Consider the following 21,236-nt stretch of genomic DNA (forward strand, 5'->3'; position numbering starts at 1 on the left):
CGGAAATCCCTCGATGACGAATGGTGCAGCATGACACTAATGTTTACCGGATCTAGCCTGCATGAAGACGCAACAATTCACCTTCACCATCTCTGCCCGCATACTAAGACAAAAGCGACACTACAGCATGGCTCTTCCGAACAAGTACCAGAATGGCAGCATCGACTCCTCTACCAAGGGAGTGTACAGAGCATCGCCCATCAAGCTCATGATATATGGCAATGGTGAGTACATTCCCTCGATTTTCTCGACAGAGCTAATTGCTCATGTTAGGAACAAGCAACCAGCTTGTAGACGTCATTAAAGAGCTCGGTGCGACAAAAGCCTTCATCATCACAGGCCGATCGTTGTACGAGAAGACACCAGTGATTAAAAACATCGAGCAGACTCTGGGAGCAGCTCATGGCGGCACCTTCAGCAAGATTGGTCAGCATGCGTAAGTAGCTTACAGTCTCTCCATCTCACTGGAGACTAATTTCATCTAGGCCCATCCAGGACATCAAGGAAGCGACATCCTTGATGGCAAAGTCAGGTTGCGATGTGCTTGTATCCATAGGAGGTGGATCACCCATCGATTCGGCAAAAGCCATTGCATATTACATCCACCAAGAGACTGGTAAATGGATACCGAGCATTGCCGTACCAACAACGCTCAGTGTGGCTGAGACTACACAAAATGCTGGTTTCACTACCGAGGAAAAGCACAAGATTGCAGTCAGCCACCCAGAGCTAGTACCCAAGGGTGCGTAGTAACATATCAAAAGATTTATGAGCACTTTCTAACTATCATTAGCCGTGGTTTATGACGGAGACATTGCCTTGCATACACCTCTGAATCTCTGGACTAGTACAGGGGTATGAAGCACACACACACTATAAATAACTTGTTCTTGATTATTGACTGACTTGACGCAGATTCGCTCTTTGGATCATGCAGTAGAGCTCATGTACCACCCGCTTGCAGCTGAAATACCGACGAAGCGCATGGCTCTGGAGGCCATCAAGGATCTTTTCACCTACTTGCCCAAGTCAAAGGCCAACCCCGACGATGCTGAAGTTCGCACAAAGCTTTTCATTGCATGCTATTCGTCACTTTTCCCTTTCCTCTACACTGGTGGCGTTGGACTCAGCCACAGCATCGGCCATGCAATCGGTGCAACATATAGCATTCCGCACGGCATCACCAGTTGTCTCAGTCTAGCTCCCACAGTACACTACAAAGCTAGTAACCCAGAAGAAGCAAATCAGATTGCCAGGATCATCCCTTACATTGGCAAACAAAGTACCGGTAGCGACGAAAAGGATTCGCACGTCGTCGCTGATGCCATTGCTGGCCTAGTTGAAGAGCTAGGACACAAGACCACATTGACAGCTGTGAGTTGCTTAAGTCCGTTTGAGCTGCAATTATTGACATGTCCATAGTACAATGTGCCAACGGGCGAAGCTGAAGAAGAAGCTATCGCATTGCGCGCACTGCACAGTAAAGAACACAAAGATTTTGCTAGTTGTGAGTCATTTGACCAACAGTCTCACGTCCAAAAGCTAACATTTTCTACAGTGAAGCAAATTGTGCGTGGCCTCTATTGAAATATACGCTAGAAGCAAGGCAAAACACCACAGTAGCTGTATCTGAATCGTAGCTTGTTCGATAAATCAAACTAGTAGTTGCACAAGACCGAGGTACCACTTGTATATGAGGCAAATATACTCCATTTGGATAGCGGAAACATTTTCCATGCAAGCGGTGGAAACCTTTTCCATGCCCGAGCCCCATGGCTTTTTCCGCTACGTCGTGTGGCCAATCAACGTGCGTTTTGCCCGCAACCTCCGCAATGCCCTCGGTTAAGCTCTTTTCCGCTGCCTCCGATTGTGGAGACATTCTCACCCGCCATCGGCGCGGCATTTGTGTCGGTCTGCCCCAACTCGCTAGTAACAATGATGCATAGCCTCGTGCTGTTCGTGTGGGGAGTGTCATCTCCGCACCAGATTTCTCACTACCACCATTTCTACATTATCTGTGAACGTTGACGACTGTGAAGGACATTGGAGCCTGTCGCTGTGACGTACGTAGATACCCTTGTGCTGAAGTCCAGTAAATCCTCCACATCTCCAGCAAGTCGACAAAACCTGAACAAATATTGGTCGGATTGAGCACCCTGATACCAACATTAATTCATTTCTTACTGTACAACGACAAAAGCCTTCCGCAATGCAAAGATCTCTGCTCTTTTCGGCGCGCCGCCGTGGCCCGGCGACGGGCATGCGCTTCTTCTCCGCCAGCGCATCCCGACCGGCAATCAACAAGATAGTCTCTTCCGCACAAGAAGCCATCAAGGACATGAAGTCTGACTCCACACTGCTGGTTGGTGGCTTTGGCTTTTCTGGCGTGCCGAACACCCTCATTAACGCTTTGCGCGATCGATCCGACCTCACAAACTTCACAGTTGTCAGCAACAATGCAGGTATGCCTGGCGTTGGACTGGGACAGCTTTTGGAGACCAAGCAGATTGGTACCATGATTGCGAGTTATATTGGAGACAACAAGGTGTTTGAGCAAATGTACTTGAAGGGAGAATTAAGTCTGCAGTTGACCCCTCAGGGCACTATCGCAGAGAAATGCGCTGCAGGTGCTGCTGGTGTACCAGCTTTCTACACACCGGCTGCATATGGAACAATAGGTACGCGTTGTAGAGGACTGGTATCGAACAATGTTGACTAATATCATGTAGTACAAACTGGTGAACTGCCAGTCCGCTACAACACCGATGGAACGATCGCAAAAATGGCACCACCAAAGGAAACACGTGAATTCAACGGAAAGTCGTATGTAATGGAGGAGGCTATTTTTGGAGACTATGCATTCGTCAAAGTTGCCAAAGCCGACCGTCTCGGTAACTGCCAGTTCCGCAAAGCACAAAACAACTTCAACGAAGCAATGGGCAAGAATGCAAAGATGACTATTGTGGAAGCAGATGAGATTGTTGAAGATGGCGAGATTGCACCTGAGGATATCCATCTCCAGGGAATCTATGTCAAGAGGGTAATTAAGAGCACAGTAGGTAAAGAGATTGAGAGAAAGGTATTCTGGAAGAGTCCTGAAGAGCAGAAGAAGGCACTTTTGGAAGGCGGTACGTCTGAGGTGAAGTTCCTGGCACTGAAACTTCGGAACTGACCGTGTATCAGGATCATCCGAAGCATCACAAAAGCGTGAGCGTATCATCAAGCGTGCGGCACAAGAGCTCAAGGATGGCATGTACGTTAACCTTGGTATTGGCATGCCGCTCGCAGCACCTGCTTTCCTACCTGAGGGCACTGAAATTATACTCGAATCTGAGAACGGAATCCTCGGTATGGGAAGGTATCCCAAACCAGGAGAGGAGGTACGCTCATGACATATTGTTTTACACAAGAGAGACAAACTTAGACAAAAACAGGACCCAGACTTGATCAACGCAGGCAAAGAAACAGTCACACTCATCAAAGGCGCATCAACATTCGGAAGCCACGAGTCATTCGGCATGATCCGCTCAGGACGGATAGACGTCGCCATGCTCGGCGCCATGCAAGTAAACCAATACGGAGGTACGTCTCTTCCCCCATCCTAACAACCCATCAAACATCTCTCTGACTCCTAAATCCACAGACCTAGCAAACTTCATGCTCCCCGGCAAAGTCAAAGGCATCGGCGGCGCCATGGACCTTGTCGCCAACCCCACGCAAACCAAAGTCGTCATCACCATGGAACACGTCGACAAGAAGGGCAACCCCAAGATCCTCAAGCAATGCACATTCCCGCTCACAGGTCAAAAATGCGTCAGCACGATTATTACGGACTTGGCGGTGTTTGAGTGCGATCGCGTCGAGGGGCTGACGTTGATTGAGCATGCGAAAGGCGTGACGGTTGATGAGATTCGGAGTAAGACTGAGGCACCGTTCAAAGTTAGTGAGGCGTTGAAGGAGATGGTGGTGTGATGGTTTCATGTTTTATGGTGGAAAAATCTTAGAGCTTGGGTTGTTTTGTTTGATAGCGATGAATTCATGCATTATCTTTTTTTGGGATATGATTGCATGCCACAAAAAGACTCTTGAATGGATGAGATGATGTCCAAGCCGGGGTATTACGTATGTCGGTGGAGACAAAAGCCTTGAGTGATCGGCCGTGAATCCATGGACGTCCAAGTGTATTACGTGTACTGGGTAGTAGCATGTTCGTCTTGCGTCAATGTGAGGGAACAACAAAGCTCTCTTTTACAAAATCTCTTTACCTATATTTAAAAGACCCCTCGTTTCTAAGCACGTAACCAGTTATCAATGTCTTCCCGGATAGTCACTTGCTGCACTTCCTGCCTGCATAGCTAATGACACTTGACAATATCCACCTAGAAACCTAAATTCTTACACCCACTCCCTAAACGAATTGTGCTCCGAGCGTCCGGTCTCAAGACTTTGTAATGACGCAATACAAAGAGTATATTCTACATAGTACGTCGCCATACGAAGATCACGATCTAAGTCAGCCAATATGGCCGTACTAGAGCAGACTGGTCTAGCTAAACACATTGTCAATCTTTCGGCGCTTACTATGGTGACACCGTGATCATCTTTTTCTTGTCGAGATCTGAGACCTAGTGCTTATTAAGACACTTGAAAATGACTCAGTTCTATATTTGAGGAAGGCTTTGAATGGTTATTTAAGACTGACGACGACACTCGCTGTGCCATGCTTTAAGTGAAGCTGTTCTGCTACTACTGCCTCCAGGTACTAGCACATTATACTCCCATACATATCTCGCATTCCAGAAAACGAGGCGTCAGTCTTCCGAAAATGATCATCGACCTGAACAAGATTTTGCTTCTCCTAGCTGCTGTTGGGACGATAAGCGCCAGTGAAGGCTTTGAGAAGCGTGTAAAGCGTGTAGGAACACCAGTGTCAATACCAGAGCCAGCACGAGTACAGGCTGGAGATGCGGAAGAGTCTATAAAGACCACGCCCCCCGTATACTTTGTAAGTTGATCGTCTCCTAACATACTCGCATAAATTTCTAATACCAGCTTTCTAGCTCTGCGACCCTGTTAGGCAGATATGCGGCAATGGTGGCCTCGTCACGTACAGATGCTTGGTAAGTATCAACTATACCTTTTTGCTTCTATTTTTCTAACTCCACGTTAGACAACTTGTAATTCTTGGCATGGTTGCGAACCCAACATCGGCGAAGGAACAGCCTACTGCGGCGGCGATTGAGATCTACTGTTGGATTAATGTTCAGAGTTATGGGCAGAATTAGACAAATTTAGCTTTATCTGGAGCGTCAGAGGAAGATATCACACGTCTCATAAGTAATACAGATAGCTCGGCCAATCAATGAGTCATGGTATCAACCAAAAAACCCTTTCCCCTTTTCTTCTCCGAAAAATTCATCTACTTCCCACATCAAGCTATACGATCTCTTCGGCCCGTTAAACACATACTGACTCGTTTCCAAGCCCTCGCCATGCCTCTCTCACAAAAATTCTACTCCACAAATTCCCACGTCCCATCCTCCCTCCTCCTCCCCTTATCCTCATGTCCCTCGGGCAACTTCCCCCCAACAAACAAATAAACACTACTCCCATCCCTATCCCTACACCGCTGATCCTGTGCCGCCCCCTCCCAAACCTCCAACGCCTTCTCCGCCATACTACACCCCGTCCCCACCTGCCTCGCACTCTGCACGCCCAGCCCCAGATCCTTAATCATCATCTGCGTCTTAAACCCCGGTTTATACCCGCTGTTGCTCGGGACCCAGTAGTCTGTCTGCACGTTCGGCACCGGCATGACGTGATCGCACATCCACGACTGGCCCGTGCTAGATTTGATGACGGAGTACAGGGCGGCCGGGTCGAGGCCGTGCGATATGCCTAGCGCCAGGGCTTCGGCGGTGGCGACGAGGATGGTGCCTGAGAGGTAGTTGTTTGCGATTTTGGCGGTTAGGCCTGCGCCCAGGGTGTGCATGTAGAAGCATTTCGAGGCAGGGCCCAGCATGGAGAGAATTTGGGTGAGGCGGGTGGATAGGTCCGGGTTGGAGGCCGCGGAGGAGGGAGGTGCGTGGCCGACTATGAGGGTGAGAGTGCCTGCTTGGGCGGCGGGGACGCCACCGGATACGGGGGCGTCGATGTATGTTCCTAGGCCTGCGTGATGGAGTGCGGTGCCGACTTCTTTTGTGGTTTGCACGTCGATGGTGCTGCATTCGAGCATTATTCTTTCCTCATCTTTACGCGCGGCGATGACGCCGGTTTCGGGGTCCAGGTATACTTTTTTCACGTCTGCACCGTCGGGTACGATGGAGATGAGGTATTTGGCTTTTTCGGCGGCTTCTCGTGCTGAAGCACTGATTTCTATGGGACCGTGGCTGGAGTATTCGGACTTGAAGCGTGTGCAGGATGCGGTGTTGATGTCGTTGATGTAGAGAGTGGAGGTTGCAGGCATTTTGAGGCGTATGTTGGATGCCATTGCATAGCCCATTGCACCCAGACCTATTCCATAATCGTCAGTAGATGTTCTTCCTATACACATGCATGTTTGCTGGTTTTGGTGAGAATACCGATGAATGCATAATCTTCTGCCATAATGTCCAAAATTGTTTATTTTTTTGTTTCCACCAATAATTTCACCTGTCATATGATATTGTTGTTTATGAAAATGACGTTTCTTCAAACAATAAGTTTTGAAACCATAATCGGTAGTAGATGTCTACATGCACCCTAGTTGTGTTTAGACTGTACCCCAGTCTAACCTGCCCCACATGTACCCCTCTCTTCCCCAACGCGGCATCCCCAACACACCAGCCTTGGCCCCATACTACATCGGCTGTTGTAAATTGTGTAATCCTGCTTGAGGAAGGCTACGTATTTGTGTAACAACCACGGAGAGCAGGACTGCAGGAATAATAACCACAGAATCCTCTTTTACGTAGTACAGTTTAAATTCGCCAGTCCCGATCTTCTCCAAAGAAACCTGAATCAACAGTTCCATTCACCGAGCTATGCCTCCTTCTCCCCTCAAAGTTGCTGTGATTGGCCCAGCAGGTTTCGGTGGCTCGTATCTCTCTGTTGAACTACTAAATCGAGGTCACACTGTAATCGGGATATCGCGCAACCCAGCAAAACTTGGAAAACACGAGCGCTACATCCCCCGATCTGTGGATATAGACACAGCATCGATTGAAGAGATAGCTGAAAAATTCAAAGATGCTGACGCGCTCGTATGTGAGTTTGGGCCTCATACAGCAGGAGCAGGGGCATTGCTATACAGTACGTTTTCTCTACTTTCGTCCTCCATTCTCTTGCACTCATATACCTCTATGTCAAACTATTCACGTGCAAAAGAAACCCCCACAAGTACAGAAACGAAGAAAAACATTGACAAACTTCCTCCAGTGCCCTTCCTAGAATCCGTCCGCAAAATTATCCTCGCCCACAAACTAAACCCAACATCCTACTTCCTCTTCGTCGGCGGCGCAGGCTCCCTCCACGTCCCCGGCACCTCACTCCCCTGCGTCGACCACCCAGATTTCTTCCTCGCATACCGCCGTGCAATCTCCACATCCCTCGCTCACATCGCGTACATGGAAGAGCGCCTCGGCATCATGGGCACGGCGCTACGACGGTACCGCACCGCGCGTCTCGCCTCGCCGCCTTCAGAAGAAGATTTGGCCGTTATTGCGGAATACGAGCGCCAGATCCGGAGCAAAGACGATGCGAGCGACTTTATCAGAGCAGGGCGTACGGCCTTTATGTTTTTTGACGGAAGGACGGATTTTCACTGGAGTTTTGTTTCGCCGCCTGCGTTGTATCGGCCAGGGAAGCGCACGGGCAAGTACGAGATTAGTGTGGATGATATGGTGCTTTTGGGGGAGCAGCAGGAGGGCAAGGATATTTTTGAGGCGCGCTTGACGGGGATTAGTGTGGGGGATATGGCGATTGCGATTGCGGATGAGGTGGAGCAGAGGAAGTTGGTTGGGACGCATTGGTCGGCTTGGGGGGATATTAGTGAGGATGTGCCTGCGCCGGCGTATGCGTCGTTGGAGTGGGTGGAGGGAGGGGATAAGTAGGCAGTGCTGGAACAGGAATTCTTTCTCAAAGTTTTATGGTGATTCTTTTTGATGTTTATGATTATTGTACATTGTCGCCTGGTCTAGTTCCACTCGCTGCTCGTTCAATGCGATGTCAGGTTCCCTGTATAGCTACTACCCTTGGAAATAGTCATAAAAGACTTTGAGTATTGCGTCGAAGCCAACTTTCTCCGCAACTTTCAACACATGTTCATCTCGCCCAATCTTTGCGGGTGCGCCATCCGGCACCCACCTACTTGTCACACCGTCGGCACTTGGCCCGTATACCTTTGCGGACAGCCTGTCTTTCTGTACAGGTGGCCACGGATCATTGCCATTGACAAATTTGATAAAGTCTTCTCCATATTCCTTGGCTACCTTGAGTTGCGTATCGTCCAAATGTTCGTTGAAATTTTGGAATAAATACGCTACGTCGAGAATATGGGCAGCTTCGCCTTTGAACCGACCTTCCCAAGGTATACCCTCGTTGAAGTGATAAAGGAAGAGTTTCGATTCGGGTGTATTTGGCCAACCCTGGGCAAATGCACGTGAGGCCGCGTAAAAGCAAATTTCAGACGCGAAGCGTACGATGGCGAGGATTGCCTCGTCATCTGAAGTGGAGGCATCGATTTTGTATGCCGCGAGTAATTCTGTAGCTACTTCTGGATGGGTGGACAATGTTTTATTGCAAGAGTGGATGAATGCTTGGGCAATGCCAGGCTTACGGGCATCTAGCGTCATGAATGCGAAAATGTTGCCCTAGATATTGTTAGCTTTTGCTGCTTTGCGTCTTCCACATGAGCTTACATCGAGCTTGGAATCCCCTAGCATCAAGGCTTTGCACCATTTTCGGCCAGGCAGCAGGAAATTAGGTTTGTCTTCTTGAGATGAAACGGTCGCGAAATCAGGTATGCCAGGTACTGTATCATTGTCGACGCAAGGCATCATAGGCGCTGATGGTGGTGCCTTTTGCCAAAGATCTTCGATTGGCAAGGCCAAGAGAGCCTTTATACGATCTTCTGAAGACAGTCCTGCGAGTCCAAATGCTTCAATGACATTTTGGTAGGCAGACTCTGCCACGGATTCTGGGAGGGGTAAAACGAGGAGTGGTGTTCCCCCTGTACTAAGACCTTGCTTCATCAACGGCTCTTTCGAGCCCAGTAGGTATATCACAGAAGCTGTGAGAGTCAGTCATGCTTTCAAGGCCACTGGTTATTGAACGTACCGGCTCCAGCACTTTCTCCGCACGCTGTGATATGATTGGGGTCGCCACCAAAGCCACCTATGAATTTCTTAATCCACCGCAATGCAGTACGTTGGTCATGAAGGCCGTTGTTTGCTTTATACCCGGCTTTTCGTAGTTCAGCTGATGTCATAAATCCGGCAACACCCAATCGGTAACTGTTTGGTTTAGCATGGAGTCGGTGTACTACTATTTGCCAGACCTACTTGATAGTAATACCAATTATAGGTTTTTTCATCTTAGCGGACATTTTCACAATAGCAGCCGGGTCATAGTGTGGATACCAGCCACTTCCAACTGCAAATCCACCTCCATGTATGAAAACGTAGACTGGCAACTTTGCATTTGAGTCAATGGAACCACTTTTGTCCGTAGGTACAGTAATGTTAAGATTCAGACCTTCAAGATCTGACTGTGCCGGAATCTCTGGTAACGGTAATGACTGCTGAATAAAGCCAAATTCGGCATGAATGACGCCAGCTGGCGCGACTGGAGGAGGCCTATGTTGATTTAGCCGCCGATGGGTAGTAAAAAAGCATGTGGCACATACCCAAACTTGGTGGCATCTGTGTTTCCCGACCCATAATTATCCGCCAACTCTGGTGGAGCAAAGCGGTCTTTAATCGAAGCATATTTGAGACCTAAGAATTGTGCGACTCCATCTCTTTGGTTTCCCTTGATTTCCCCAAGCGCTGGATGCTTGAGAATAGCTGACATGTTGATTATCACAAGGACACAAAAAGAGGTCGTGGGGAGTGTGATTCAGATGTAATTTCTGCAGTTGTTAGATGGGAAGGCCTCGGTACCTGCCTGTATCTCGGTTGGGGCACGTGTTCGGATGAAGGCGGAATGAAGTCCGGATGAGAGCAGACTACCCCGCTCCACTAACCACCCGACTACGTAGTGGGGCAGAATACGACATCCACACACGGCAAGTAGAAGGCCGAGGATAGGTACCACCTATGCATTTCAGACATGTACTTAGAATGGCCTTTATAGGCTGTGATTTGGAGCGGCTCAGTGCTTCTGCGCTGATGAATGTGAATAGTCATAAAAAACGAGTCGTCTAGTTTGTTGTACCATGCCAATCAAGATTTACGTGCATCATGATACGAGATAAGTTCAATTTGCCCTCTACGGACGCTTTCGTCAGTCTCTCGCTACTCGATGGCGGCAGCTTTATTGCTGATTTGAGCCGCATGCATGCTGGTGGGAGCGGGACTTTTCGCATGTACGATTGGGCATTTTATATTTCGCACAAGGGAAGACACGTACTTTGGGACTTGGGCTTAGATGAGGTTAGTGTACTAGGAAAACTAGGATCTGGGGTCCTTGACTAATTTTGTAATAGGACCGGGGCTGCTACACGCCTTGGGTGAACAGGCACATGCTGCAGTACATCAACCATGTTGGCCCAAAGCGTACCATTGTGCAACAATTGTTTGAACGAGGCATTGCAGCCACAGATATTGATACCATTCTTTTCAGGTACAAGGTCATCATTGAGACATTTAGCATACATCGACTAAAAACCGAGCAGTCACGCTCATTGGGACCATTGCCGACCAATTTCCAATGTGTTTCCAAATGCCAAAGCGTCCTTTGGTCCAGGCACAAAATTAGCATGCCAGCCGGGTCATTGGAAAGACCCCGAGTTGCAGTGGGACGGGCGCTTCTTTGACCCGGATCACGCTACCGAGACTTGGGAAGAACTACAGGGCGATTGGAAACAATTTGGACCGTTTGAAAAGGCTCTAGATTACTTTGGAGACGGCAGCTTTTGGATCTTGGATGCACCAGGACACATGCCAGGCAATCTTGCTGCCGCTGCCAGATTGCAAAATGGTGAATGGGTCATTCTTGGGAGCGATTGTAAGTTGCTCCATAGGCACAGTCGTTAGCTTTGACTAACAACATTTGGGTCCAGGTTGTCATTCGAGGTTTGTCACACCTAGGCGCGCTGGGGATCTGCTAACGAACTAGGGAATTACTCGACGGCGTGCAAGAGATTGCCCAGTTTCCAGGCCCCAACCGAAAGCCCATGACCCTCCACACAGACATTACATCTGCTAGAGATACCATGGCTAAGCTACGGGCATTAGAGACTGATTACGGGGCTCACATAGCACTCGCACACGACGCTTCGTGGATGAAGCAGGGTACAGACAGGGTGTTGATGTCGCTGCTGGATGAGGGGATGAAGCTGGCGGCTAAAGAAAAGATAGCTCACGATGAGATACCTTAGTTAAGTTTTCAAATATTAGTTTACACTTACTAGCGCTACAGGCGCGCAAGCCGAGTGCTAGTCAGCAGTATTCGGAGGTAGTTTGGGGCTACTTAGAGAGGTCATTGTTTTCCAGTTTAATCGATTGCATGAAAGGCAGTTTCGCTTCTTTGAAGGTGTCCAACCATTTCAGCTCCACGAAAGTTCGCCCAGCCAGTTAGCGCCATGTCAGTGTGGCACGGGCTTTCGGGGAACCGAAATCGCTGATTACAAACTGAGTCTAAATATTAGACATCTCAATAAGCACCCTTCGTTAATGTTGATTGGTTCGATATTGTAGATAAGCAGTGCGTGGTGTAGACTTTGTCGGGGAATTACACTGTTGAAGGGTCACACTGTTGAGTGGTTACATTGCCGCATTATCCGTGAATTTTGGTTCCCCAAGAGACGGGCTTACCGAGTCTACTCATCTCGCAAAGATTATTGTGTCTTGCCAAGCGTCGGCTTGAACCAATTCTGTATAAAATTACATTAGTAAGGTAGTAAAAAGGGAAGATCTCGCATCTTTCCTAGGTACCTCCTTCCGTCTTACTATCTTCCTGTTCTCTCCACTCCCCTCTCATCTCTTTTGCTACTTTGATCTTCAGAAGTACAAGTTGAAATACAGGAATAAGATTAATAGGGAAAAAAGGAAGAGAGGGCTAGAAGGGGGATGGTAACAATGGATAAAATTACAGTACTAGAGAGATTAGGTACAAAGTTACGACTCTAGCTAAACTAGGTATACGTAGCGCCACGCCAAGTAATGGATCCTGCTGATCAAGATGCTGAATCATTGATATGGGAGTGTTGAATGACATTCGCTTACTCGACTTCGTTGCTTCTACTTCCCTATTACTCAGTTAGCAACGCCTACTCATTTTTCGAAATGGCTCTGGGCGGCCTCTCATGGGCGAGGATAGTCATTACGAGCGTCGTCGCGGCGCTCGCATATGGTGCTATGCGACTGATTCAAGTTCGCCGCTCCTACAAACACCTCGTTAGTCAAACATCGTTATCATGTATGTGATGCGGATGTATGTTGACTAACATCATGTACAGCCTAAGCCACCTCACAGCTTCCTCTTTGGTCACCTGAAGCTGTTTGGCGAAACGTTTGGCATGCTGCCGAGTGACGCGCACTATCAGGTCGTAGTCACAACCATTGCAAAGAAGTACAACATGCCGGGTGTCTTCTACCTCGACTTATGGCCGGTCTCATGGAGCCACTTGGTCGTCGTCGATCCCGACGTCGCGATGGAATTTACCGTCACCCGGAACCATCCTAAGCATGAAGCTGTTAGACAGACGACTGACCCTCTACTTGGAAAAGGCAATATTGCCAGCGCAGAGGGGCCACACTGGAAGCATCTACACAAGATGATGAGTCCAGCATTCTCCATTACGAACATCACCGAGATGAGACCGATTGTCGCCACCGAAGTCATGAAGTATCGGACCATTCTGCAAGAAAAAGCAAAATCAGGACAGTCTTTTCGGCTGGAAGATTTGGCTCATCATCTAACATTTGATGTTATTTCGAAAGCAGCGACTGGACGATCATTCGATACTCAGACAAAAGGAAGTCTTGCTTTGCAGCATTTCGAAGCCATGGTTCGGGCCTCGATGAAATCAAGAGAATCTTTCAACTATATCAGCAACTTTTTCGTTAATATAGTCCGAGATCGCGAAAGGCGCAAGCTAGACTCGTTGGTGGCTGAACTCATAAAAGAAAGATTTGAGTTCGTAAAGAGTAGGTGGTCCGTCCTGTATATTAAAGCCACGTTGCTAATGCCAACATCATCTCAGATAATGATCTTGACCTGTCCCAGAAACGGGGGCTTTGTATTATGGACCTTATGCTGAGAGATTACCTACAAAACACTGCAGAGCATACATCAGCCGAGCTCGACCCTGAGTTTTCAACAAATGCTATTACTCAGGTCAAGACTTTACTCATCGCCGGCAGCGGCACAACATCAGATACGGTCTGCTTTGGACATATGCTACTGAGTGTGCATCCAGAAGTAGTTCAAAAGATGCGAGAAGAGCATGACCGTGTCTTCGCTCCCGGCATCGATGCAACATGCGATCTTGTAAAGGCTAAGCCGTACAAAATGAACGACCTTGTGTATACGATTGCCGTCATCAAAGAGATTCTCAGATTCTATCCGATAGGTAATACTGCTCGCGAAGGCATGGATAGCCTGACGTATCAAGGTCAGCAATGGCCATCTAAGGGGAAAATGGTTTGTCCTGTTCAGCTAGCTATGCACATGGACCCAAATCATTTCAAAGGTTAGTAACATACATGGTAGATTGCTTAGAAGACGCGGCGACGGTGCTGACATGAGCTTGTTGGCAGATCCCCTCAAATTCGAGCCTGAGCGGTTCATACGCCAAGACTATACACGGACTGCATGGCGCCCGTTCGAACGGGGGCCTCGTGCTTGTATCGGCAAAACACTGGCAATGGATGAATTGACGCTTGTTTTCCTGCTGACTGCGAGAGAGTTTGACTTTAGGTGCGCAGATCTCAAGCCGAACAAAACGGCCAGGACAGAATGGAACAACCTCGATTTGACTTTTGGAGACAGAGCATATCAGGAGTTTGTGTTCGAAGCCTCACCGCGCGACGGCATGCCAATGACGGTGAAAAAATCCGACTGGCCATCGTGATTGCGGCCTGCAACGTGATTTACCATGTCGAGTTAGGAATGGCTACCGGACGATCCGTGTACACAACTAGCGTATGCTTGCATACGGGGGTCTTAGAGTTTACTTTTATTCAATAGTACGCACTCTCCATGAATCTAAAGCTGCCACAGAGACGACGGATGCGGATCGGATCTTTTTTATCCACCAAACGGTCGAAATACGGCAGACTACCGGACCGGGTGGTAGCTGGTGACCAAATGCCATTACCCCAGACTAAGATTAACATACGCCCCGTTCATCTCCGCCCCCTCCGTCGTCCGCGCATACTGTTTCTTGTTGAATGATGAGTTCGCCAGCCTCTTGTTTCCGCAAATAAGTCCATGACTTGGTTGTCCATGTAAGTGTGTAAGCATAAGCGTCGACGCCACTTGTGCAATCTCAGCCTTCCGCTCCTCGGACGATGAGCACCATTCAGGCAGAATAGACAGCAAATAGAATAGCAAGAAACCTCGTCTAGCGGGAACCCCTCACTCGGCAGTCAAGGAAGCGTGGGGCTCCGCGCGCGGCTCGGCTCAAGGCTTGGCTACCGCATCCCTCCAGAATAAGCATTCCACAGTGGCTTCGGCCATGATACTGGTCCGGACGCCGCACAAAAGTGGAACTGCACCTAGCACACGACTACCTGGTCGACATGGGCATGACGTGTAGACGTTGTGGTATGATGTCGTTACTAACCCTGTCTTGTTGACGGGTCAGCACTACGGCTATTTAGACTCGTATAAGTTACAAGCTACTACTAAACATCTGGATCGGATGCCATCTGAATCTTTGTTCAGACCGTCGACATCATGTTTATCTCGCCGCGTCCACTGTCGCTGTTACTCTTTGCAGCTGGAGTGTTTGCCCAGGGTAATTTTCCCGATTGCAAAAACGGACCACTGAAAAATGAGACCATATGTGACCCTTCAGCATGTTTGTCGCCCTCGTAGAATACTACGCGCTTTTTCCCGACTAACAGACATTAGCTACGCTCGCTCGTGCAAAGTCTCTTGTAGCACTTTACACCCTCGAGGAGAAGATCAATGCTACTTCCAACAGCGCACCTGGCGTTGCCCGTCTCGGTGTGCCACCTTACCAATGGTGGAACGAGGGACTCCACGGTATTGCAGGTCCCTTTACTAGCTTCGCCAAGCAAGGCGACTACAGCTACTCAACCTCCTTCCCTCAGCCTATCCTGATGGGTGCTGCCTTTGACGATGACCTGATTACCGAGGTTGCAAAGGTTATTTCCACCGAGGCGCGCGCTTTTAACAATGCCAACAGAACGGGTCTCGACTTTTGGACGCCCAACATCAATCCATTCCGTGATCCTCGATGGGGTCGTGGGCAAGAGACTCCCGGAGAAGACTCGTACCACCTTAGTTCTTACGTCAAGGCTCTGATCCATGGACTCCAAGGTAATGCAACGGACCCTTACAGACGTGTGGTCGCTACCTGCAAGCATTATGCTGGATACGACATCGAAAACTGGAACGGCAACCTCCGCTACCAAAACGATGTTCAGATTTCACAGCAGGACCTCGTCGAGTACTACCTAGCTCCATTCGAGGCTTGTGTTCAAGCTAATGTTGGCGCCTTTATGTGCTCTTACAGTAAGTCGTGAAAAGCAACAACCCAACGTGAATTTACGAATAACGCTATTCCAGACGCCGTCAACGGTGCGCCACCATGTGCCGACCCTTACCTGCTTCAGACAGTTCTCCGTGAACACTGGGGCTGGTCCAGTGATGACCACTGGGTCACATCAGACTGTGATGCTATTCAGAACGTGTACTTGCCTCACCAATGGTCTTCGACTCGTGAGGGTGCTGCTGCCGACTCTCTGAATGCGGGCACTGATCTGGATTGTGGTACTTACTTGCAGACGCATCTTCCTGGCGCCGTCAAGCAAGGTCTCACTGATGAGACTACCCTTGATAAAGCTCTCATTCGCCAATACTCTTCTCTCATCAAACTTGGTTACTTTGATGCGCCTGAAAACCAGCCCTATCGCCAGCTTGGCTTTGATGCGGTAGCAACGAGTGCTTCTCAGGCACTCGCACTCAAAGCTGCTGAGGAGGGCATCGTTCTTCTGAAGAACGATGGCGTTCTTCCAATTAACTTGGGCTCAAAGCAAGTTGGTATCTACGGTGACTGGGCCAACGCCACTTCGCAATTGCAGGGCAACTACTTTGGAGTCGCCAAATTCTTGACCAGTCCATTGATGGCCCTCCAAAATCTTGGTGTTGACGTTAAATATGCGGGCAATCTCCCAGGCGGTCAGGGAGACCCTACTACAGGCGCCTGGTCTAGCCTCTCCGGTGTCATCACCACGAGTGACGTGCACATCTGGGTCGGCGGAATTGACAATGGCGTTGAATCCGAAGATCGAGACCGCTCCTGGTTGACCTTGACAGGTGGCCAGCTTGATGTTATTGGTCAGCTCGCCGACACTGGAAAGCCGGTTATCGTAGTTATCATGGGAGGTGGTCAGATAGATACCTCCCCACTCATCAGGAACCCCAAGATCTCTGCGGTCCTATGGGCCGGATACCCCGGCCAAGACGGCGGCACAGCCATCGTCAACATTCTCACTGGAAAAGCTGCTCCTGCCGGACGTCTCCCACAAACACAATACCCATCCAAATATGTCTCCGAGGTACCAATGACGGACATGGCTATGCGCCCAAGCGACAAGAACCCAGGCCGCACATACAAGTGGTACACCGGCGAGCCCATCTTCGAATTCGGCTACGGTCTCCACTACACCAACTTCTCCGCCAGCATCACCAACCAGCCAAAGCAGAGCTACGCCATCTCCGACCTCGTCAAAGGCTGCAACAGCACCGGCGGCTTCCTCGAGCGCTGCCCCTTTACCGGCATCACCGTCAGCGTCCAAAACACAGGAAAGATCTCTTCCGACTACGTCACTCTCGGCTTCCTCACCGGCTCCTTCGGCCCCAAGCCGTACCCCAAGAAATCTCTCGTCGCCTACGACCGTCTCTTCAACATCGCCGCCGGCTCTTCTTCCACCGCCACGCTCAACCTTACCCTTGCGTCTCTTGCACGTGTCGACGAGTCTGGCAACAAGGTCTTGTATCCCGGAGACTATGAGTTGCAGATTGACAATGCCCCGCTTGCTAGTGTCAAGTTTACACTTACTGGCAGCGACACCACGTTGACTAAGTGGCCGCAACCGCCTTCCAACCGGACCGGTCAGGGTGTGGAGTTTTTCGCCGATTATTGGTATGGCGGGAATTAAAAAGGGCAAAGGCTTGCAACAAACCGCGCCAAGCGTTGATGCTCTTGTTTTGCCCCATTCCTTTGGCCCCCTGCTTCGTGACTTGTAATCACTTTACATATTAAGCATTCTTCTCCATCTGTGCTACTTTTACCTATATCCTTCAATCCATCCTTTTTTCTTCGTGCATTTCTACCAATCGGCCATGTCGAGTAGAATATCCACTTCTTTTATTCGCTCCTTGTTGAACATGAAAGTAATGAAAATTCATTCAAACATTACCCTCCCCCATCACTTGCTTTAACAACGCTCATTTAACCTCCCCTCCCAGTCTTCCCACCACACTTATTAATACGACGTAATGTTACAATTTACAACTTGCTAGCGTATCCGCCAACGCTCTTCACAAAAATAACCTTCATCGGGCTCTCGACCAAATCCTCGTCTTTGAACGCGTTTGCTACTTTTGCGCCAATGTCGCTTTTAACATGAAAGTCTAGTGCGGCTTTGTCCGCGTATCTGTTGTTGTCGCAGACAAAAATTAGCATTCGGAATCTTAATTTTTTTGGGCAGTAGCATCCTTGTATTGTTTCAAGGGAGCGCACAGCTTGGAACGTGGAGAAGCGTGTGTGTGTATGTGTGTGTGTGTGTGTATGTGCCAGCAAGTAGCGGTATGAGATGCCGAGATTAAAGGGCAGAAAGGGAGAGGAAGCGTTTGGGGGAAAAGAGAGTGACGCACTTCTCCAGCATGATGAATCTTGGACTGTCGCCTTTGACCTCGCGGTGGAGGTGGTAGCGCAGAATTCCGGGTTCAGTTTCCTTGACGACTTGCGCGGCGTTGGTGAGAATTTCCTGGACCTATTCATTTCATATCATGTTAATGGCAAGATGCGAGAGTAGGAAGGCTTCTGAGTAGGCGACGCACTCTGTCTGCTTTTCCTGGTTTGGGTTGCACGATGGCGACGATTTCGATTGGGCGAGACATTATTGCGGTTCAGATAGAGTTTACTGGGGTAGGTGAAATGCGAAATTTGATGTGATTTGGGGAAAAGAAGTTGGGGAAAGAAGGAACGTCTGGAATGCGGCTAGGATGGATTAAATGCAAGATGCCATCTTGCTAGGTTTAACGACGGTGGTTTATGCGGTGAAATGGCTATTTGCTCCACTCTGACAAGCTACGTGCATGGCTTTGTGGGCCCGAGAGATACCGAGGTACATTGCGGCGTAAGTTATTGGCGATGTCGTATCTTTTCATCCCGTCCGATTATAGGTATTGGGCTATGTAGCTAGCTGTTTGGACGAATGAACTACGACGGTTGTGCGAAATAAAAGGCCGCGCTTGAGGCGGTGTCGCAGTAAAGAGATTAAACTGACCAAAAGCAGCCACTTGGCGCGATGAGGAACTGGTACTCAACGCGGGGTCATCCTGGCATTAATACGCAGGAGATCTTGCCTATGTCCCGCGATTTCTTGTTCTATTCCCAGAAAGGACTCGGGAAACATGACGACTTTGGTTTGCGCGCGGCAACGGTCCGCTAGTCCCCACACCATTGACCTTGCACAAGAAGATCTAAAAGACGGGCTTTCAGTCCAAAAATGACATCCCAGTGTTGCGTTCAAATGCTGTTCGTAAATGCCGACGTCCAGTTTAACAAGTCCGTATTTTGGTCACAATCGTGTGTTGATGACATGATGCCCAGTGTCACTTTCTTCGCCAATAACGTAATCTTTACACCATGCATCTGTAATACTGAATTTCTTGAAATAAGGTTTCTCTGCGTGCGAGTCGAGTTCATTCGTGTAATACGGTACAAGCGTTTCCGTGTCCGTGTATATGGTCAAATGCCCTCAAGAGACCATACAAATGTGCAATGCCGGCGCACACGACCAAGCAATGCATAATTTGGTGGCTCGCGCCCCACACGTCAAATCGATAAGGATACCACTTCTCGGGAATCTGTTGCTCATCAGCTTTATGCTCGCACAGCAGAATTGGATTGTTCCAAGATAAGCAACGCACCCTCATAGCGTATAGGGCACCACCAGTAAGGTTGAAAGCCGTCATCAATGCCATCCAGTCAAGACTCATTCTCCACATCTGCGTCTCCCAACCAAAAATCGTAATTCCATGAATGATGGGAATGATGAATGAGAGCCCAAGGCCTGCATACATGGCTGCACGGTATGGGCGGTACTTTGGACGACGGAAAGCAGGGTGAAGAGTTGCATACACGCAACCGGCTGCTAGGACTGACACAAGGGAGTAATAGGTCTTTTGTAGATGGGGTGTGCAGTAGAAGCCGTAATAAACGCAAGGAATTGTGGAGCCCCACATCAAAATAACGATACCAAGCTGGCTAAATGAGCTGTCGGTTGCGAAGGGCAGATCAAGTTTTCTTACATAATCCAGTTGGTTTCCAAATATGTGGACACTCTGGCTGTGGTTGTTGAAGATGTGGAAGCTATGTTGCATGTGAATATCCAGATTTTCCAAGACAGGTCTTCGAGAATACCTACATAGCCGACAATGCAAAACATATAGCAACGCCGAAGAAGAATGTCGAGAAGACAACGACATCTGCTGTCGTTGCCGTAGCATATCTTGGTTGTAAAGAACAGTAGATGGGTACGGGTAGTGTGAAGAAGACGATAGACCCTATTATATGCGAGAATATGTTGACTAGATGATATTTCAGTTATGTTCTTCTCAGTTGGTCGAGCACAATCCTACCTGTTTCATTATGAATGCCGAGAATACTTTTTAAAGATCGTTTGTAAGACTGCGATACGGCTCTGCATTAACTCTCAGTTACTGAAGAATATGTCTGTATAATATTTGAAAATGTACCTGTAACTAGACAGAAGATACTCATTGTCCCTTGTCTTGGTAAGGCCATAATCAAGGTAGGTGATATATCAAAGTACGTACTGGTACCAGTCGGCTATGTAGATTGTGAGTTATTCATAACAGTATTTCACGTAGCTGTCTTACGTATCTCATCCCATGTCAATAGTGATGCTCGCTCTTTGCTCTTCATTCGATCACGTGGGTCAGTCTGGTGGATGTCAGTCTCAAAGTCGATGCTCGTGGCGATCGTTTACCTACTGCATTTTCGGCAACCGCTGTCACTGTTGAAGCAGTCTTTCGAGAACGAACATCCATCCTATGTTTGGCAGAGTTCTGACTTGGAGAGATAAAGTTGGTTGGGAAAGTGGTAGGGTATGCGCTCCAGTGCAAGAACGGGAAGGTCGGTGCACGGATCAATTCCAAGCGCCCAAAACACCCGCATGGTACTGAATCCTTCCACTCCTTCGTGCTCAGCTTCATGCCGACCATCCAATCAACAAGCCGAGGTTAACTTTTGACGCGCACGGCTTTCAGCCGACCTAGAATATGCAGCCAAAGGGAAGCATACCTTACAGAGAGCGGGGAAATCTGCGCCCAGGATTGGATCAGATGCTGAAGTGCAATGCACTCCATGTTTCATGGTCCTGCGGCGTAGTAGTAATACTTGTAGTGTTATCTTCGACTAAAATCATCACCAACTATTGTTTGCCACGCCGTTGATGGATGTGTGTCTCATCATGTGAAATCCTGCATAGGCTGTATATTTGATACGCGGCTTCAATCCTACGTCTGTTTTGCCGCCCAGTTACGCGAGCCCAACGTACAGTGGCACACTGCAGATGGATGATGGTTCG

At 48.8% G+C, this 21,236-nt stretch overlaps 8 protein-coding genes across 8 annotated transcripts; 4 read left to right on the forward strand and 4 right to left on the reverse strand.

Annotated features, from left to right (window-relative positions):
* Positions 1 to 90: 90 nt before the first annotated feature.
* PSV08DRAFT_401725 (uncharacterized protein) lies at positions 91 to 4,055 on the forward strand. Its single transcript, XM_014217802.1, has 12 exons — positions 91 to 224; positions 274 to 436; positions 486 to 742; positions 794 to 855; positions 916 to 1,374; positions 1,423 to 1,507; positions 1,722 to 1,807; positions 2,201 to 2,678; positions 2,730 to 3,128; positions 3,184 to 3,380; positions 3,435 to 3,582; positions 3,644 to 4,055. Exons 1-12 carry the CDS (start codon positions 128 to 130, stop codon positions 3,970 to 3,972), a joined length of 2,760 nt encoding a protein of 919 aa, XP_014073277.1. The 5' UTR covers positions 91 to 127; the 3' UTR covers positions 3,973 to 4,055.
* A 467-nt stretch (positions 4,056 to 4,522) lies between these two features.
* Positions 4,523 to 5,242, forward strand: PSV08DRAFT_247198 (uncharacterized protein; the record flags this gene model as incomplete). The annotated part of the gene is made up of 4 exons (XM_014217789.1): positions 4,523 to 4,585; positions 4,760 to 5,005; positions 5,061 to 5,120; positions 5,171 to 5,242. 4 exons carry the CDS (start codon positions 4,523 to 4,525, stop codon positions 5,240 to 5,242), a joined length of 441 nt encoding a protein of 146 aa, XP_014073264.1.
* A 270-nt stretch (positions 5,243 to 5,512) lies between these two features.
* Positions 5,513 to 6,490, reverse strand: PSV08DRAFT_178845 (6-phosphogluconate dehydrogenase; the record flags this gene model as incomplete). The annotated part of the gene is made up of 1 exon (XM_014217816.1): positions 5,513 to 6,490. The coding sequence occupies one exon, from the start codon at positions 6,488 to 6,490 to the stop codon at positions 5,513 to 5,515; it is 978 nt and encodes a 325-aa protein (XP_014073291.1).
* A 532-nt stretch (positions 6,491 to 7,022) lies between these two features.
* On the forward strand, positions 7,023 to 8,090 carry PSV08DRAFT_178357 (uncharacterized protein; the record flags this gene model as incomplete). The annotated part of the gene is made up of 2 exons (XM_014217788.1): positions 7,023 to 7,290; positions 7,417 to 8,090. 2 exons carry the CDS (start codon positions 7,023 to 7,025, stop codon positions 8,088 to 8,090), a joined length of 942 nt encoding a protein of 313 aa, XP_014073263.1.
* A 21-nt stretch (positions 8,091 to 8,111) lies between these two features.
* PSV08DRAFT_362078 (Alpha/Beta hydrolase protein) lies at positions 8,112 to 10,092 on the reverse strand. The gene is made up of 5 exons (XM_014217815.2): positions 9,884 to 10,092; positions 9,540 to 9,833; positions 9,316 to 9,491; positions 8,898 to 9,268; positions 8,112 to 8,849 (listed from the first exon to the last, which is right to left on the reverse strand). Exons 1-5 carry the CDS (start codon positions 10,048 to 10,050, stop codon positions 8,226 to 8,228), a joined length of 1,632 nt encoding a protein of 543 aa, XP_014073290.1. The 5' UTR covers positions 10,051 to 10,092; the 3' UTR covers positions 8,112 to 8,225.
* A 347-nt stretch (positions 10,093 to 10,439) lies between these two features.
* PSV08DRAFT_409628 (glycoside hydrolase) lies at positions 10,440 to 17,669 on the forward strand (the record flags this gene model as incomplete). Its single annotated transcript, XM_014217801.2, has 9 exons — positions 10,440 to 10,631; positions 10,685 to 10,821; positions 10,874 to 11,205; positions 12,753 to 13,349; positions 13,406 to 13,894; positions 13,962 to 14,248; positions 15,091 to 15,226; positions 15,280 to 15,906; positions 15,961 to 17,669. 9 exons carry the CDS (start codon positions 10,440 to 10,442, stop codon positions 17,553 to 17,555), a joined length of 4,392 nt encoding a protein of 1,463 aa, XP_014073276.2. The 3' UTR covers positions 17,556 to 17,669.
* Positions 17,670 to 17,905: 236 nt separating this feature from the next.
* PSV08DRAFT_401729 (uncharacterized protein) lies at positions 17,906 to 18,591 on the reverse strand (the record flags this gene model as incomplete). Its single annotated transcript, XM_014217813.1, has 3 exons — positions 18,460 to 18,591; positions 18,274 to 18,392; positions 17,906 to 18,053 (listed from the first exon to the last, which is right to left on the reverse strand). Exons 1-3 carry the CDS (start codon positions 18,517 to 18,519, stop codon positions 17,906 to 17,908), a joined length of 327 nt encoding a protein of 108 aa, XP_014073288.1. The 5' UTR covers positions 18,520 to 18,591.
* Positions 18,592 to 19,204: 613 nt separating this feature from the next.
* On the reverse strand, positions 19,205 to 20,740 carry PSV08DRAFT_202151 (hemolysin-III related-domain-containing protein). Its single transcript, XM_014217812.1, has 9 exons — positions 20,641 to 20,740; positions 20,527 to 20,590; positions 20,464 to 20,476; positions 20,383 to 20,412; positions 20,266 to 20,327; positions 20,052 to 20,214; positions 19,936 to 19,996; positions 19,555 to 19,887; positions 19,205 to 19,491 (listed from the first exon to the last, which is right to left on the reverse strand). Exons 1-9 carry the CDS (start codon positions 20,695 to 20,697, stop codon positions 19,327 to 19,329), a joined length of 948 nt encoding a protein of 315 aa, XP_014073287.1. The 5' UTR covers positions 20,698 to 20,740; the 3' UTR covers positions 19,205 to 19,326.
* Positions 20,741 to 21,236: the final 496 nt, after the last annotated feature.

Source organism: Bipolaris maydis, assembly GCF_028858645.1.
Source record: "Bipolaris maydis strain C4 unplaced genomic scaffold PSV08scaffold_6, whole genome shotgun sequence".
NCBI lineage: Eukaryota > Fungi > Ascomycota > Dothideomycetes > Pleosporales > Pleosporaceae > Bipolaris > Bipolaris maydis.